The sequence below is a fragment of the Priapulus caudatus genome, unplaced genomic scaffold, assembly GCF_000485595.1.
Source record: "Priapulus caudatus unplaced genomic scaffold, Priapulus_caudatus-5.0.1 Scaffold170, whole genome shotgun sequence".
Taxonomy (NCBI): Eukaryota; Metazoa; Priapulida; class Priapulimorpha; order Priapulimorphida; family Priapulidae; genus Priapulus; species Priapulus caudatus.
The window spans coordinates 50,280-67,396 of NW_014577231.1; the positions used below are offsets into that span (position 1 = coordinate 50,280).

The 17,117-nt window shown below is 48.3% G+C and overlaps 2 protein-coding genes across 2 annotated transcripts in view; one reads left to right on the forward strand and one right to left on the reverse strand.

Annotated features, from left to right (window-relative positions):
* LOC106806631 (F-box/WD repeat-containing protein 7-like) overlaps positions 1-12,970 on the forward strand; it is a 27,089-nt gene extending 14,119 nt beyond the window's left edge. The window contains exons 6-13 of the mRNA XM_014808632.1: positions 1,083-1,234; positions 1,673-1,781; positions 2,402-2,515; positions 2,947-3,128; positions 6,758-6,983; positions 7,784-7,994; positions 8,950-9,121; positions 10,039-12,970. Coding sequence (XP_014664118.1) covers positions 1,083-1,234; positions 1,673-1,781; positions 2,402-2,515; positions 2,947-3,128; positions 6,758-6,983; positions 7,784-7,994; positions 8,950-9,121; positions 10,039-10,135 — 1,263 coding nt within the window. The 3' untranslated portion in view covers positions 10,136-12,970. The remainder of the gene's footprint in view (positions 1-1,082; positions 1,235-1,672; positions 1,782-2,401; positions 2,516-2,946; positions 3,129-6,757; positions 6,984-7,783; positions 7,995-8,949; positions 9,122-10,038) is intronic.
* A 118-nt stretch (positions 12,971-13,088) lies between these two features.
* LOC106806623 (tripartite motif-containing protein 2-like) overlaps positions 13,089-17,117 on the reverse strand; it is a 59,874-nt gene continuing 55,845 nt past the window's right edge. The window contains exons 4-6 of the mRNA XM_014808626.1: positions 16,676-16,802; positions 15,496-16,572; positions 13,089-15,127 (exon numbers count right to left, since the gene is read on the reverse strand). Coding sequence (XP_014664112.1) covers positions 14,975-15,127; positions 15,496-16,572; positions 16,676-16,802 — 1,357 coding nt within the window. The 3' untranslated portion in view covers positions 13,089-14,974. The remainder of the gene's footprint in view (positions 15,128-15,495; positions 16,573-16,675; positions 16,803-17,117) is intronic.

Here is a 17,117-nt window from a genome sequence, read left to right on the forward strand (position 1 = left end):
AGAGATGAGAGATACGTAGAGTTGTAGGGGAGAATGAAGAGATGACGACAGAGAGTATAGAAGAGAGCGAAAGATGAGAGACGGAAAGAGAGAAAGAGAGTAGAGGAGAGAGTACGAGGAGAGAGGAAGAGAGATGAGAGAGAGGATTGAGAGAGAGAGAGAAGAGAGAGGAAGTAGTGAGCTAGAGAGAAGAAAGATTGATGAAGTGAGAGCGAAGTGAAGTAGGAGACATTGAGAGAATGAGCAAGAGAGAGAGAAGAGAGAGAGCAGAGAATGAGAGAGAGAGAGAGAGAAAGAGTGAGCAGAGAGTAGAGGGTAGAGAGGAAGAATGAGAGAGAGAGAGAACTGAGAGAAGTACCTGAGAGAGGAAGAGATCCGGGAAGAGGAGTATGAGAGAGAAGAGTATGAGAGAGGAGCGAAAAGAGTTAGAAAGGCGAGTATGGAGAAGAGAAGTTCAGAGAGAGTAGAGATCGAGAGGAGTAAAGAGGAAGAGATCGAGAAGCAGGGCAGGAGAGAGAGGAAGAGATGAGAGAGAGCGAAAGAGTAGAAAGAGAAAGAGATGAGAAGAGATGAGAACAGAGAGAAGAGAAAAGGAAGAGATGGTAGAGGAGAAGAGATGAGAGAAGACGAGGGATGTGAGCGTGACGTGAAACGTTGTGATGTAATGTGAGCGTGACGTGAAACGTTGTGATGTAATGTGAGCGTGACGTGAAACGTTGTGATGTAATGTGAGCGTGATGTGAGCGTGACGTGAAACGTTGTGATGTAATGTGAGCGTGACGTGAAACGTTGTGATGTGATGTGAGCGTGACGTGAAACGTCGTGATGTGATGTGAGCGTGATGTGACGTGAATATCGTTGTGATGTAATGTGAGCGTGATGTGATGTGAGTGTGATGTGACGTGAATATCGTTGTGATGTAATGTGAGCGTGATGTGATGTGAGTGTGATGTGACGTGAATATCGTTGTGATGTAATGTGAGCGTGATGTGAGCGTGACTGTGACGTGAATCGTTGTGATGTGATGAGAGAGCGCGTGCGTGCGTGTGTTAACGTGAATTCTCGCGTCGCGCGTGTTTCAGCTCGCGCTCTACGTGCTGTCGTTCCTCGACCCGAGGGACCTGCTGCGCGCCGCGCAGACCTGCCGCTACTGGCGCATCCTCGCCGAGGACAACCTGCTGTGGCGGGAGAAGTGCCGCGAGGCCAGCATAGACGAGGCCGTCGTGCTAAACAAGTGAGCATCTCTCCGTTGCTCCCGCGCGCGACGCAACGATTGAGTGCGGGGAGGCCCGGAATTACTGACGTCAGATTCGCGAACGTCGACATTGCGAACGTTATTTAATTTTATTTATTTATTTATTTTTATTTGTTATCTTCCTTCAATATTTATATATATATATATGTATATACCTATAGGGTTCTGAGAACTTCAAGCGTAACAAACATAGTTGCGTTTCTGAAGATAATTGAGTTCCATGTTGAGAATGATCAACTTTCAACTTTCCGGTAAAGATGAGACATTTTCCGTGCGGTAATCGAACACGTTGCAAAAAAAAATTTTGTAAGTTTTTCGTAACGAATTATTATCGTCGTGTATTTACGTGCCTCGAACAACGTTGTCGCGAGTTTACGATTAATCGTGTTGCGTTCTCGCGCGCGCGTGTTTGTGTAGGAAGCGGCGACCGGTGCCCGGGCCGCACAAGAGCCAGTGGAAGAGCGCATACATGCGGCAGCATCAGATCGAGATGAACTGGAGAGTGGGAACGATCCGACCCTTCAAGGTAACATGGCCGTTCCCTTCGTGTACATACCTCGTGCCAGTCATTCCCATTATATCGATATTATATCGACAGCTGCTCCACCAGATTTGTTTTATGGCCGACAAAACAGCGGTTGTTGGTTTTTAACTGGCTTTCCATCGCTTAAAGATGTTGTGTTATCGCAAAGAAGAATTTTAGAATGGCAGTGGCCAGAGTAAACGTTTGCGTTCAGCTCAATGAGAGCATGCCCAGTAACAGCAAACTAATGCTATGCTAAACGTGTTGCTCATTCTACATATAACCAGGAGTCAATCATCACATTTGTGATCATTTGTGATTATTTGCGATCATTTGTGATTATTTGCGATCATTTGTGATTATTTGTGTAATAATTTGTGATTATTTGTCATCATTTGTCATCATTCGTCATTATTTACTCCTGAATATAACCTACCCTCATTCCTCGCCCTTTTTTCCTACGTATAAACGACCGGTGGGCCCATCCGACGAGTCGGCGGCGCAACATGCCGCTCTGCAAGTGCCCCCAACAGGTGGCACCTCTCCCATTTTCCCTGCTTCTTCGTAGATCGTAGTAGGTTCCGCTCGCTCGCGTTCACGGTCCGATCCTCGCGTCGTTGCAGATGCTGAAGGGACACGACGACCACGTAATCACGTGCCTGCAGTTCTGCGGCAACCGCGTCGTTAGCGGCTCCGACGACAACACACTCAAGGTGTGGTCGGCAACGACGGGAAAGGTACGTGCAGAAAGAAGCATCGCGGACCTTACTGTCGAGGTCGCCTTCGTAAGCGTGTCCGGAGGTGTAGTGAGACTGAAAATCGAATGAGTTTTTTTATTGTAGGGAGTGTGGTGTGATAATGTTCCACGTTAAGGGTGGCTTGAATATATCCAGGAAAATAAATCATTGTGTATAACAATAAAATTGGATTAGAAGCTTGAATAAGATTGATTGATTGATTGATGAGTGGATGGATTGACTAATACACAGTATTGGTGTATCAATCGATTAGTTTATTGGCTGTTTGTTTGTGTGCTTGGTTGATTGCTTGATTGGTCGATTGATCGACCAATGGAATGGTTGGATTGTGTGACTGATCGTGACTGTGAATCATTGATTGATTGATTAATTGATGTATTGATTGATTGATTGATTGATTGGCTACGCAGTGTCTGAGGACTCTCGTCGGTCACACGGGCGGCGTCTGGTCGTCGCAGATGTACGGCAACATCATCATCAGCGGCTCGACCGACCGGACGCTGAAGGTGTGGAATGCGGACACTGGTCAGTGCATCCACACGCTGTATGGCCACACATCGACCGTGCGCTGCATGCACCTACACGGCAGCAAGTAAGTAACGAACTAACGATGGAAGAGGGGAAGAGGTGAGACAGAGTAGAGAGAGGGTAACAGATGAGGCACAGAGTAGAGAGGGGAAGAGTTGAGACACAGAGTAGAGAGAAGGGAAGAGATGAGGCACAGAGTAGAGAGGGGAAGAGTTGAGACACAGAGTAGAGAGAAGGGAAGAGATGAGGCACAGAGTAGAGAGGGGAAGAGTTGAGACACAGAGTAGAGAGAAGGGAAGAGATGAGGCACAGAGTAGAGAGGGGAAGAGTTGAGACACAGAGTAGAGAGGGGAAAGCGATTAGACAGAGAATGGAGAGGAAGAGAAGAGAGAGAGAGGGAGGCGAGGGAGGAGTAGATGAGACACATGGTAGAGAAGGAAAGAGGTGTGTCAGTGGAAGTGTTGGTGTTAGAAAAAAGGAGAAATGAGACACACAGTAGAGAGAGAGAAACAAAACACACAGGAGAGAGGGAGAAATGAAACACACAGTAGAGAGGGAGAAATGAAACACACAGCCTAGCAGAGAGCGGGAAATGAAACACTACAGTAGAGCAGGGAGAAATGAAACACAACAGTAGAGAGGGAAGCAAATGAACACTACAGTAGAGAGGGAGAAATGAAACACACAGTAGAGGAGAATGAACCCGAGAAGAGAAATGAAACACTACAGTAAGAGAGGGAAGACAAAGTAGAGAGAACAATAAAACAGTAGAGAGGAGAAATGAAAACACAGTAAGGAGATGAAACTATGAGAGGGGAATGAACCTAGTAGAGAGGAGAAATGAAAACACAGTAGTACGAGGGGGGGGAAGGAGAGAGAGAGAGAGAAATTAAAAACACAGTTAGAGACAGAGAGAATGGAAACACTACAGTGAGAAGGAGAAGAACAACACAGTGTAGAGAGAGAGAGAGAAATGAAACACACAGTAAGAGAGAGAGAAATGAAAACACTACTCGTCTACAGTAGAGGAAGAGAAAGAACACTACAGTACGAGAGGGAGAAATGCAAACACACTAGTAGAGATGGAGAAATGCAAACACTACAGTAGAGAGGGAGAAATAAACACATACAGTAGAGCAGGGAGAAATGCAAACACAGTGTATGTTAGAGAGAGAAGAGAAATTAAGAAAACACAGTAGAGGAGAGAAATGAAACACTACAGTTAGAGATGGAGAAAATGGAAACACTACAGTAGAGAGGGAGAAATGAAAACACACAGTAGAGAGGGAGAAATGAAACACTACAGTAGAGAGGGAGAATTAAACACAGCAGTAGAAGAGGGAGAAATGAAACACACAAGTGAGAGGGAGAAATGAAACACTACAGCTTAAAGAGAGAGAGGAAATTAAAAACACAGTTAGAGAAAGAGAAAATGAAACCACACAGTAGTAGAGAGCAGCAAAGAAACACTTACAGTAGAGAAGAGAGAAATTGAAACACACAGTAAGAGAAAAGAGAAATGACACACTACGGTAGAGAGCGGAGAAATTGAAACACACAGTAGAGAGAAGAAATGAAACACTACAATAGAGAGGGAGAATATGAAACACTTACAGTAGAGAGTCCGGAGATAATGAAAACACATCTAGAGAGAGAGAGAGAAAATTAAAAAACACAGTAGAGAGAGAGAAATGAAACACTACTGTCTACAGTAGAGAGGGAGAAATGAAAAACTACAGTAGAGAGGGAGAAATGAAACACTACAGTAGAGAGGGAGAAATGAAACACTACGTAAGAGGGAGAAATGAAACACAGTGTAGAGAGAGAGAAGAGAGAGAAATTAAAAACACAGTAGAGAGAGAGAAATGAAACACTACTGTCTACAGTAGAGAGGGAGAAATGAAACACACAGTAGAGAAAGAGAAATGAAACACACAGTAGAGAGAGAGAAATGAAACCACTACAGGAGAGAGAGAGAAATGAAACACACAGTAGAGAGAGAGAAATGAAACACAGTGTAGAGAGAGAGATAGAGAGAAATGAAACACACAGTAGAGAGGGAGAAATGAAACACTACAGTAGAGAGGGAGAAATGAAACACACGGTTATAGAGAGGCGAGAAATGAAACACACAGTAGAGACAGAGAGAAATGAAACAACACAGTATGAGAGGGGAGTAATGAAACACCACTGTGTAGAGAGAGAAGAGAAACTGCAAACACACAGTAGAGAGAGCAGAAATGAAAACACACCAGAGAGAGCAGAGAAAATTGAAACAGCAGTTAGAGAGGGAGAAATGAAACACACAGTAAGAGAGGAGAAATTAAACACACAGTAGAGAGCGGGAGAAATGAAACACTACAGTACGAGAGGAGCAGAAATTAAAAACACAGTAGAGAAAGAGCCAAATGAAACACACAGGTAGAGAGGAGAAATTAAACACCACCAGTAGCAGAAGGAAGAAATTGAAACACTACAGAGAGAGAGAGAGAGAAATTGAAACACTACAGTAGAGCAGCCGGAGAAATGAAACACCACAAGTAGAGAGGGAGAACATGGCAAAACACTACAGGAGGATGAGAGAGAATGAAACACACAGTAGAGAGGGCAGAAATTGAAACCACTACAGGAGAGAGAGAGAAATGAAACACACAGTAGAGAGATGAAGAAATGACAACACCCCAGTGTAGAGACCGAAGAGAGAGAGAAATGAAACACACCGGTTAGGAGAGGGAGAAATGGTGAAACACTACAGTAGCAGAGGGAAGAAATGAAACACACGTAGAGAGGCCGAGAAAATGAAACACACAGTATGAGAGCGCGACCAGAAATGCAAACACCACAGTTAGAGACGCGGAGTAATGAAACACAGTGTAGAGCAGCCCAGAGAGCCAGAAATGTGAAACAACAACAGTTAGAGAGAAGAGAAACTGAAACACACAGTAGAGAGTAGAGAAATGAACACAGCTATCAGAGGAGAAATGAAACACACAGTAGAGATGGGAGAAATGGACAACACACAGTTAGAGAGGCGAGAAATTGAAACACACAGTAGCAAAAATAAGACACAAAGTAGAGAGAGAGCAGAAAATGAAACGACAATAGAGAGAGAGGAAGGAGCATGTGCAGACAGCATGTGGCCCTTGGGGAGTAACAACGGGAGTGATTACGACGGCGTCTGTGCGTCTTGCGGTCTCATTGTATCTGCAGAGATGCCAACCACTACGGATTTATCCCGCTATATTTATTTACGAATTATCTGATTACCTTTTGCCACCACTACGACCATCTTGTATACAAACTACGAATTTAACTGTGTCGCGAAAAAAAAAAAGGCAAGTTCATTATTGTCATTTTTTTTATATTTATTGTCATTTTTGACCCTCAGAATGCAGGAAATTGCATCTCAGAATCAAAAAATCTTCCGGAGGGCATGCCGGACCCCCCTAGCAAACTGGGGTCACTACTAATTTGATGGCCAGAAACTACAGATCGCTTCAAATATGTGTTTGCATCTCTGAGTCATTGATTGGTTGATTGATTGATTGATTGGTCGATTGATTGACCAATGGAATGGTTGGATTGTCTGACTGATCGTGACATGCAATCCTTGTGAATCATTGATTGATGTATTGGTGAGAGAAAAAGCGAGTGATAACGATGGCGTCTGCGCGTGTTCTCGCGTCTCGGCAGGGTGGTGAGCGGCTCGCGCGACGCTACGCTGCGCGTCTGGGACGTCGAGTCCGGCGAGTGCCTGCACGTGCTGATGGGGCACGTCGCGGCCGTGCGCTGCGTGCAGTACGACGGCAAGCGCGTCGTCAGCGGCGCCTACGACTACACGGTGAAGGTGTGGAACCCGGAGACGGAGGAGTGCCTGCACACGCTGCAGGGACACACCAACCGCGTCTACTCGCTGCAGGTACGCCGGCCTTTGTACGCAGGTGGGGTAACCGTTCTGTGGAGAGTGGAAGGTGGAAGTTCCAGCAGCGTCCTTTGTACGCAGGTGGGGTGGCCGTTCTGTGGAGGTGAATGAGAGTGGAAGGTGGAAGTGCCAGCAGCGTCCTTTGTACGCAGGTGGGGTGGCCGTTCAGTAGAGGTGAATGGGAGTGGAAAGCGGAAGGTGTAAGTGCGAGTTGAGGGGACCGCCGAACGTGGAGTTTTTGGTTTCCCATGTTAGACGAGGCGAGCGGCGAGTTAAATAACTCGGTCGTTGCCGCTCGGACGGATGTTTTGTCGGTTGGACGACAATGTACAATCTACCGCGCGGCAGCGTTTTTTGCACCCCCAAAAAAAGGAGGCATGAGTTTATGGTCTCCAAAGTTAGATGAGGAGAACGTAAGTTAAATAACTCGGTCGCTGCCACTCATCTCAATCTTACGACAATGTACCGCGACAACGTATCGTGACGACAATGTATCGCGACAATGTATCGCGACAACGTATCGTGACGACAATGTATCGCGACAATGTATCGCGACAACGTATCGTGACGACAATGTATCGCGACAATGTATCGTGACAACAATGTATCGCGACAATGTATCGTGACAACAATGTATTCGCTCGTGCTTCAGTTTGAGTTTCGTGGTTTGACAAATTTGGATGAGAAGAATGCGAGTTAAATAACTCGATCGCTACAACTCGATCGCACAACGTATCGTGATGACAATGTATTCGCTCGTCTTACTCTCACGACGACGTATTCGCTTTGCGCTTCAGTTTGACGGGGTGCACGTGGTCAGCGGCTCGCTGGACACGTCGATCCGGGTGTGGGAGGTGGAGACGGGAAACTGCCTGCACACGCTGATGGGCCACCAGTCGCTGACCAGCGGCATGGAGCTGAAGGACAACACGCTTGTGTCCGGTAACGCCGACTCGACAGTCAAGGTGTGGAACATCGAGACCGGACAGTGTCTGCAGACGCTCACAGGTAAGGCGGAGAGACCCGGCTCTGCGGTTCCCGATGTTTTACAGGTGCGTGAGACCCGGCGGGGGCTGCAGGAGGTCGGTTTCTGATGTTTTGCCGGAGTACGTTTGCCTTTTTCTGCTTGAGTGGCAGGAAATGCACATGACGCTTAATTTTGCGATTGCCGATTTTCACGACGTGAGCGAAGGGAATTTTGGTTTCGTTCTCATGTGGCCGACCGGGAAATTATATTTATGCAGTAACGTCTGCTCAACTACTGACGCGAGATTGAGGTGGTCAGAGGTTTTGTGATGGTTAGACATTAATCGTGATTGTTATTGTCACAGTCGTCATCGTAGTCATCATTTCATGTGCATGATTACGATGATGTTGAAATTCTAACATAACATTAATAATAACAGTACAATAATAGTGCGTACAACAACCCTAACCCTAACCCTAACCCTAACCATGTGTAATGGCATCGATCGAAAGATGATAGTAATAGTATAAGAAGAGGAATAGAAGTAGAATAGAATAGAATATAGAAGATAGGAGATAGAAGTACAGTACACAATCTATTATCTGAAACCCTTGGGACCAGACACGTTTCGGAATTTTTTACAGTTTGGAATGGTAGTACAGTACAGATATACATGGCGTATATCCTGCAATGCAACTATCTAGGCCAAGTGCTGTACCGGTACAGTACAATATGTATGAGTAATACCAAACACACTAATATTTCTGCAGTGAACCTTGTGCAGCCAAACGCGAGCTTTTGTGTGCAGACGACCTCCACGAAAAAACCTTCGGTTTTCGGTGCTTTTCGGTTTTTAGAATTTCGGATAATAGATCGTATACTGTATAAGAACAGGAATAGAAGTAGAATAGAATAGAATATAGAAGATGGGAGATAGAAGTAGAAGAAGACAAGAAGAGCTGCGTGCTTGACCCGCGTTCTCCGTGTCCGACACAGGTCCGCACAAGCACCAGAGCGCCGTCACGTGTCTGCAGTTCAACTCGAAGTTTGTGATAACGTCGTCGGACGACGGCACGGTGAAGCTGTGGGACCTGAAGACGGGCGAGTTCATCCGCAACCTGGTGGCGCTGGACAGTGGAGGCAGCGGCGGAGTTGTCTGGCGCATCCGGTGAGTGTTCGCTTGTCAAGAGATCTCGACGACACAACCTTCGCGCCGGACTCGTCTGCGCCGGGTGTCTGTACGCGGCGATTCGTTCTACGCTCCTTGTACTCGGCAGTCTATCCACTTGACGTCTGTTCGCTCGACGATTTATTCACTCGACCGTCTATCTCGACGTACCGTACATCTCTGCTCTCCGTCCTGTCGCAACCTCTCTCTCACACGCTCTCTTGTCCACACCCCTCTCTCACGCTCTCTCGTCGCCGCCCGGCCTACATGCTAATACGTCACCAGACCACTCGACGCCATACGCTAAACATGGTTTACATAAGGTAGCATTTCTTTCTACACAGCATATATATATATAAATATATATATATATATATTCAAATTATATTTTACGATGCCACTTCCCAGTCGCACGTCGGCGGATATCCGTACGACGCGCCGAAAATCTTGTGAGAAGTGCGCACTGAGAATCGGGATTGCATTTGTGCGGACTGCACGCGCGTGTCCTCTGCAGGTCGAAGCTAGGCGAATCGAAGCTAGGCGAATCGAATTCGCGGCGGCCATTATTTTGCGAGGTGGTGGAGCGCGGTGAAGGACGAAACATGGGCCTGATGTTCGGTACGCACGAATTTTGCGGCTCGGTGATTTACTGTAAGTTACGGCTGGAGGTTCGGGGTTCGAATCCCACCTTGGTCACTGCTGTTTTGATTTTGGGTAAAGCCTTGAGGTAAGGGAGCATGCTGAACTGGTCTGCCTCCTGCCTGATAGACGAGAGTGGAAGACGTTTCCTCTACAAAGTTTTATATCACACCGCAAAATCTATTATATTTCCTAATCCCCATTTCTTATTTTTAATTGTTAGTGCATGTGCACGAAGCATCAATTTTAAATTGTTATGCTTACCGTTATTTTTTCAGGGCCAACCAAACTAAACTAGTGTGCGCCGTCGGATCGCGGAACGGCACGGAGGAAACCAAATTGCTCGTCTTGGACTTTGATGCCGAAGTGAAATGACGACAGTAAAGTGGCACCATCTGGTGGTAGTAAATTGAAGGAATCGTGCGAAGCAGTCTCTTGCAGCCGTGAGACGTGTCGCTGCCAGTGTTCTTGAGTCGTGAGCGACGAAAGGGCGCGCGATCACGAAATTTTCGTTGAACATATAGATGTCTACAATCAAACGACCCCGCCTGCGTGTGCATGCATAGGGGGGCGTTGGCCGGCGGGGATAGGGGGCGTCGGGTACACTTCGATCTCCCGGCAACGGGAACTGCCGCCGTGGCGACGAGCGGCGCAGGGATGCTGCGCACCCGGATGCAACCGCCTCCATCTTCTCGAAGCCACCGAAGCAGTGAAGCCGATCTGCAGTAGTCGTAGACTGGGTACCAACGCCGCGCACCTCCCACCTAACCCACCGGTATTTCTCGCAAGGCCAGTCTATCGGCAGGAAATCGCCGCAATCGCTCGACTGCCGAATGAGCTTTTCGCCGACAACCGTGGCGCCCCCTCCGTCGAAGCTGACGAACTACGCGTGCCGAGCATCGCTTCCAGGTGGCGCTGTGACAGGGTCGACGCTAGTTTACGCGCGTGTTTGTGCCGAGCATCGCCTTCAGGTGGCGCTGTGACAGAGTCGACGCTAGTTTACGCGCGTGTTTGTGCCGAGCATCGCTTCCAGATGGCGCTGTGACAGCGAGTCAACGCTAGTTTACGTGTCTGTTTGCGTGTGCGTGTGTGTGTGCGCGTGCGTGCGTGCGTGCGTGCGTGTGCATGTTTGCATACATGTGCGCGTACGCGTCCATGAAGATGACCGAGTGTTTGCGGTGGACGGCAGGAACGAGGGACAAAGGGAGCGTAGACTGTGAGTGCGTGTCGTGGCAACAATACGAGCAGCCGTAGGTAGAAACGGTAGCGTACGCCCGCAGCGTAAACGCGGTGAGCTCAGGATTGGTTGGGGGGGGGGGCGGTAACTTGCAGCAGGGTGCAGCCACTTAGATTTGCCCGTAGTTTATAGTTTCAAGCGAGCAAACGCATCAAAAAGATGATGCACGGGCTAAAAGCTACCTACATAGGGTCGACATCGCTTCGTAAGACGATATAGGAGGGGGTGTACACAAAAAGACTTCTAGTCTCTGTTTTTCTCTCCTCACAATGTGGGGATCCACTGGGGAGGATTTGGGTTTCCTTTCACCAAGTATTGTGTAAAAAGGAAGGTTACCTCGGGAGAGGGTTAATTGTTGTAAATAGTTCATAGATTTCGTAGACGTCTAGGTAGAGTCACGCGCCTTTGAGCCAAGAAGGCATTTCGAAGAGAGAGAGAGAGAGAGAGAGAGAGAGAGAGAGAGAGAGTGAGTGAGTGAGAGGGAGATAGAGAGAGAGTGAGTGAGAGAGAGCGAGAGAGAGAATTTCGTGTGTAAATAACGGCAAGGGAATTTTTGCACGGGTTTATAAATCTTATAATCCGTATATGCGGTGACAATTGTGCGCAGGGGCGTAACGAGCAAAGGTGTTTCTTTTCTGCTGCCGGATGTCTCGAGAGAAGACGACGAGAGGTGCTGGTGGGGTCGTGAAACCACCGTTCCCGCCCCCCGGGTGCTGCAGCCAGGTGCACTGCTGCTAATCTTCAATCAATGAGAGTGCACCAGCAGCGATACAAGGCGGCTGCATCGCGTGCCTGAAGATACTGGCTGCGGCGACAGTGGTAGCAGCGCTAGTGGAAGAGAGATGCTCTGAGAGATATTTCTCCCATAGTTGTACCGTCGCGGTCGCGCCTGGGAGAAGGATTTCTCCCCGATTTTATTGTCACGATCACGCCACTTCCGCCCAGGGAGGGGATTCTCTCGGATTTGGCCGGCACGGTGAGGCCACTCCCGCCCGCGAGAGGGAATTCTCCCGGATTTGGCCGGCACGGTGATGCTGCTTCTGCCCGGGAAAGGGAATTCTTCCGGATTTGGTCATGGTGATGCCACTTCTGCCCGCGAGAGGGAATTCTCCGGGATTTAGACATTGTGGCCACGCCAATCCACGCTTGATGATCACTGCCTTCCGTCGATCACACGGCTTATGATGTCTGAAGTATGAAGAACTTTCGTGCGTGTTCGAAGGGTTGGGGGAGCAGGGGGCTGCCACTCCTTGCCGCCCGCACTTCTCAAGGAGAGAGGCTTGGCTACTATCTGTTGGGGGGTCACTGCCAAAGTTCGGTGTTAATAGAGTCGATGCTTTGCAAAGTTCAATACTCACCGCGTTCTGCTTTCGAACGCGGGCCGACGGTGCTCTCCTGCTGATGTGTCTGATGCATCGCTTCGGGCACGGCGGCTGCGAGGTTACACAGAGGAAATGTGCATAATTACTGTACTCGTTGTTGTTTGTTCCCTTCTTCTTTCTTCTCTGCGAGACATCAGGTTTGCGCTGTCTTCTCTTCGCCATTGTCTCCTCATTGCCTTGCTTCCGTTGTTTGTTTGCTGTGCGTAGCCGTTGTTTTTTTCCCCTTTTACCTTTAGCAGAGTTTATTATAGTTTGAGTGCGTGCGTGCGTGTGTGCGTGCGTGCGTGCGTGTGTGTGTGAACCAGGGCTGAGAGTCCGGGTATGATGACGTTTAGTGTGATGAGGTCATGCGTGATGACATCCCGTGTGCTGACGTCAGGTGTGATGACGTCGTTGGTGCAAAGGCGTCCTTGTTGTGAAGGGTGGCTGTTTTATTATTAGATGTACGCTAGGGGATAGTAATCGATCAGTGAGAGAACTTAGGGGAGTCGTGAGTGGATTTTATTTACATTGGTTGCTGCAGATTTTGATATTCTGATTGTCGTCAGTATTTTGTAAAAATGGTCAAAATAAAATTATGTTGGTGTATAATTGCCGGGTTTCGGATCTTGGTTTTAATCTTCTGCATTTTCTACGAATCGGCATTTGATCGTAGGGCATGATTAGATTATTAATTAATAATTCGTAAATATAAAAAACATTAGATCAATGAAATTTAAATGTTTCACCATACGGTACTTTTATTTTTCACATTTTTTTTTCGATGCTTAATATCGTCAAGAGACGATCGAACATCATTTGTCGATATTAAATATGGATGATCGTCGTCGTTGTACACGTTACACTTCCTACCCTTCAATAGTCAATAGCAGAATTTTGCGAAAACCGCCACCAGACGGCTCTCTCAAGCGAGATTGGTGCGGATTTAGACTATGCTTACAGCCTTACATGATGGTTCATATGGGGACTGAATATAGTAGATTTAATAGACAGAATTAGTAATTAACTGGCTACACTGTACATAAATCAATGTTTATTACTGTGAGCCTTTATTTGGGGGGAGAGATTTTGACTTGGGGTAATCAGGTACTGCGGGACTTGTTTATTACTGTTTTAACGATGTCTTCTCATATATATATTATGGGTAATGGTAAAGAAAATACAACCTAGCAATCAACAACAAATTCCATGTTCGCCATCATAAACAACGAGAAAGGCGTGTGTTGATGTGGAAACTTACTGATTATCGACTTAATCCCGCGTGCTCTATCACGTACAAAATTCCGAGCGACAAAGGGGAAAGCAATTTCTCTATTACTATAGTCTCGTATAGCTTTGCGTCATTGGGAGATGAGGAATCCCCGCCTATAAACACGGTCATTAGTTGACATTTGTAGTTGATTGCCTGCATAGTCGCTGCCATGCATGCGTCTGTTTACGAAGTTCACTAATTTTGTTCCATTTTATTCCTATTTTAACCCTTTAGTCGTAACGTTATTAACGCTCATGCGTCCATTGCGAATTTCCACGAGAAACGGAATTCACGACTGTACGGGTTTGTCTAATTAATTATCTAACACGCTGAAATGGTAAGGCGGCTTTCTTCAGCCAACTATATTGTTTTTCAATCGCCAGTAGACAGTACGGTATCTAACAGCATTATTTGTAATGTAATATATTCGAGTGTTGTAACTCGTCACGTGCTGTCAGATTTTATGGAATTGTGTACACATTCTGTAGATCGTTGTTCGATTAGTACACTGCCGTCAGCGATGAGCTATGGAGAAGGTTGTTACAAAAAGTATAATTGTTTATCGTTAAATTATAGCCCACGAAAATGGGTTCCTCTTATAACTAACAGAAAAGAAGGCACCAGCGTGTAAAGTGCTTTGAACTCCCGCGCACACTCTCGTACGCGTGCGGCGTGTGTACATATAAAAATCCAGAAATGCTCATAATTTACTACGTAATACTAACATACTCAGATCTAGTGCTAAATATTACTAATGTTCACGACTGATACTCAACTTATCATGCGCATGCAGTGAATATACATAAAATACACGGCTGTCCCAATATATTACATAACAAATACACGCGTCTCAAGCACGGCTAGTGCAAAAATACACACACGCACTTGCCTCTATATAGACTCTACACACTCAATCATCTCTCCAGCTTGCCTGCTTAGTAGATTGGTCCGTGAATGTTTGAGTTATCACAGCATAAGCGGAGCGCGTAACACGATTCCACGACTGGTGAAAGACGGGCTGTGGGGGTTTCAAGTTTTTCCCGACAGCGCCTATCGCAAAGGCAGCATTTCACGCTGAGCACCTCTATATACGCGCAGGAAGGAAACTGCGCAACGCCAAGGGGGGCGAATGCAACGTGCAATATCGCTAGTCAAATGCAATATTTTCAAGTTTGTTGAAATCAAACTTTCATCGAACGCCGAAATTGCGCGAATGGTACAGCGCGCACACGCACGCACTTCGCGTTTTCATCCTTCCCGTGATCGTAATGGAATAGTTCACCGGCGCTCCTACAGGTGGCGGTAGCTACGCTTCTCCTCTGCATATCACATCGTCTGCACGATCACTGAAGATACTTGTAGATCTTGAAGCAATGGTTTCCGGAGTCTGCAACGACGACGTGGCCGTCTGACGTCACCGTTAGACCCTGCGGTCCGTAGAGTGGGTCCCCCGTCGTATTGATGTAGGAGAGAAACGATCCCTGACTGTCGAATACCTGAAATACAAGCGTGAGTTGCTTTATGCTTAGCTTTGATATCAATGACAATCGCCGGCATCATCGTCAATCAATGAATCATCGTCATCACCATCAATCAATGCGACATCATCATCATTATCATCAGCATCATACTTATCATCTGCAGCAACAGCAACAGCAACAGCACCATCACCGTAGCCCTAAGTGCCGTAACCAGTAATAAACATCATCCTATCCAATCACCGTCCTGGACATCATTTCTATCCTTGAACCGCTGCTACCACCACCACATCATCATCACCACCACCACCGCCACCACCACCATCATCATCATCGCCAATGATTTAGTGTATTGATTTGATTGATTGATTCGATTTCCATCTTACCTGTATCCGGCTGTTACCCCAGTCCGCGACCAGGATGTTTCCCAGCTTGTCAACGGCCACTCCCGTCGGAGCGTTGAACTGCCCGTTGCCTTCTCCGTTCGACCCGAACGAGAACAGGAAGCCTCCCTCGGAGTCGAACACCTTCACGGCGTGATTGTGGAAGTCCGAGATGACAATGTCGTTCTTCGCGTTCACGGCGACGAAGTGCGGCCCCGCAAACTGGTGCTCGTCGTTACCGCGGCAACCAAACTTGTGTATCAGCTTGCCGTTCGGCTGGAAGACAAACACGCAGCTGGCCTTGTTGTCAACGACGATGATGTGATTGTTGCGGTCGACTGCGACGCCCTTTGGGCCGAGCAGCTTCCCGGAGCCGATCTTCGAGACAAACTTCCCGTCGGGCGCGAAGATGCTCACCCACTTGTTCTCGTAGTCGGCGACGACGACGTTGCCGTTCGACATCACGGCGACGCCCGTCGGCCGCTGCAGCTGCCCGGGGCTTCGTCCGCGGATTCCGAAGCGGAACTTGAAGTCGCCGGCGGCAGTGAACACCTGCACGTTCTGGTTGTTGCTGTCGGCGACGACGACGCGGCCGCCCGGCGTGCAGAACACGCCCTGCGGGTTCGTGAACTCGCCGCGGTTCCGGCCCTTCGCGCCGCTCCGCCGCACAAGGTCGTCCTCGATCGGGTTGCTCTTGCGGTTCGAGCCGCCGGACCGCGCGCTCGGCGGACGCTTGGTCGCCTTCTGGCGCACGGCCGTGCGTGGGATCTTCGAGCTGGACGGCCGGTCCCCGCTGCTGCGGTCCTCCGACTTGGCGCGGATCTTGAACGGCGATCCCTTGATGTGCTGTCCGTAGAGCCGTATGGACATGTGGTAGCGGCCCTCCTCAGCGACGACGTACGACAGCTCGTAGTCTCCGCCGCGGCCGCCGTCGGCGACCGTCGGCGCGACGACGCGGCCCGCGTCCGGTGCAGCACGTGCACTAGCGACGATCTCCATGAGACCTCCATCAGGTTCGGATGATGAAGAAGGTTCGTTCTGCAGGGCGGCGACGCCGCGTCGGCAAGGATGCTCTGCTGTCTGTTCAGATGGGGCACGTTCAGCCGGAGGCCTCTGCGGGGGATGATAACCTCGGCCGAGGCAGCGCGTCGCAGAACCGTGGAGCACAGCGCAGCGACTTTACCGGAGTCTGGTAGCGCTCAGGCAGATGCCGCAGTTCAGGTGAACTCTTGTCGATCGGGCGTATCGCGTCGGCATCTGGTTCGCTCTGTCGCCATGGCGATTCGCCGGCAGTCTCGAAGGTGGTTGACCTGAAACAAGGGAAGCAGGTGAGTTACCCCAGTTCGCGTTGCGGGGACGCCTCATTCGTAAGACAGGTGCTCTTAATCGGCAGCACATCAACACAGACTATAGTGTCCTTACGCAACAGCCGTAAGTAATACACTATTCTGCTGCACTGCTCGGCGTGCATAGGTAGCTACTAGAGTCAATCACTGAGGCACACACGCACGCACGCCACGACGCACGCACGCACGCCACGCACGCACGCCACGCTTACGCACGCCACGCACGCACACACACACACACACACACACAACACACACATCACACACACAACACATATA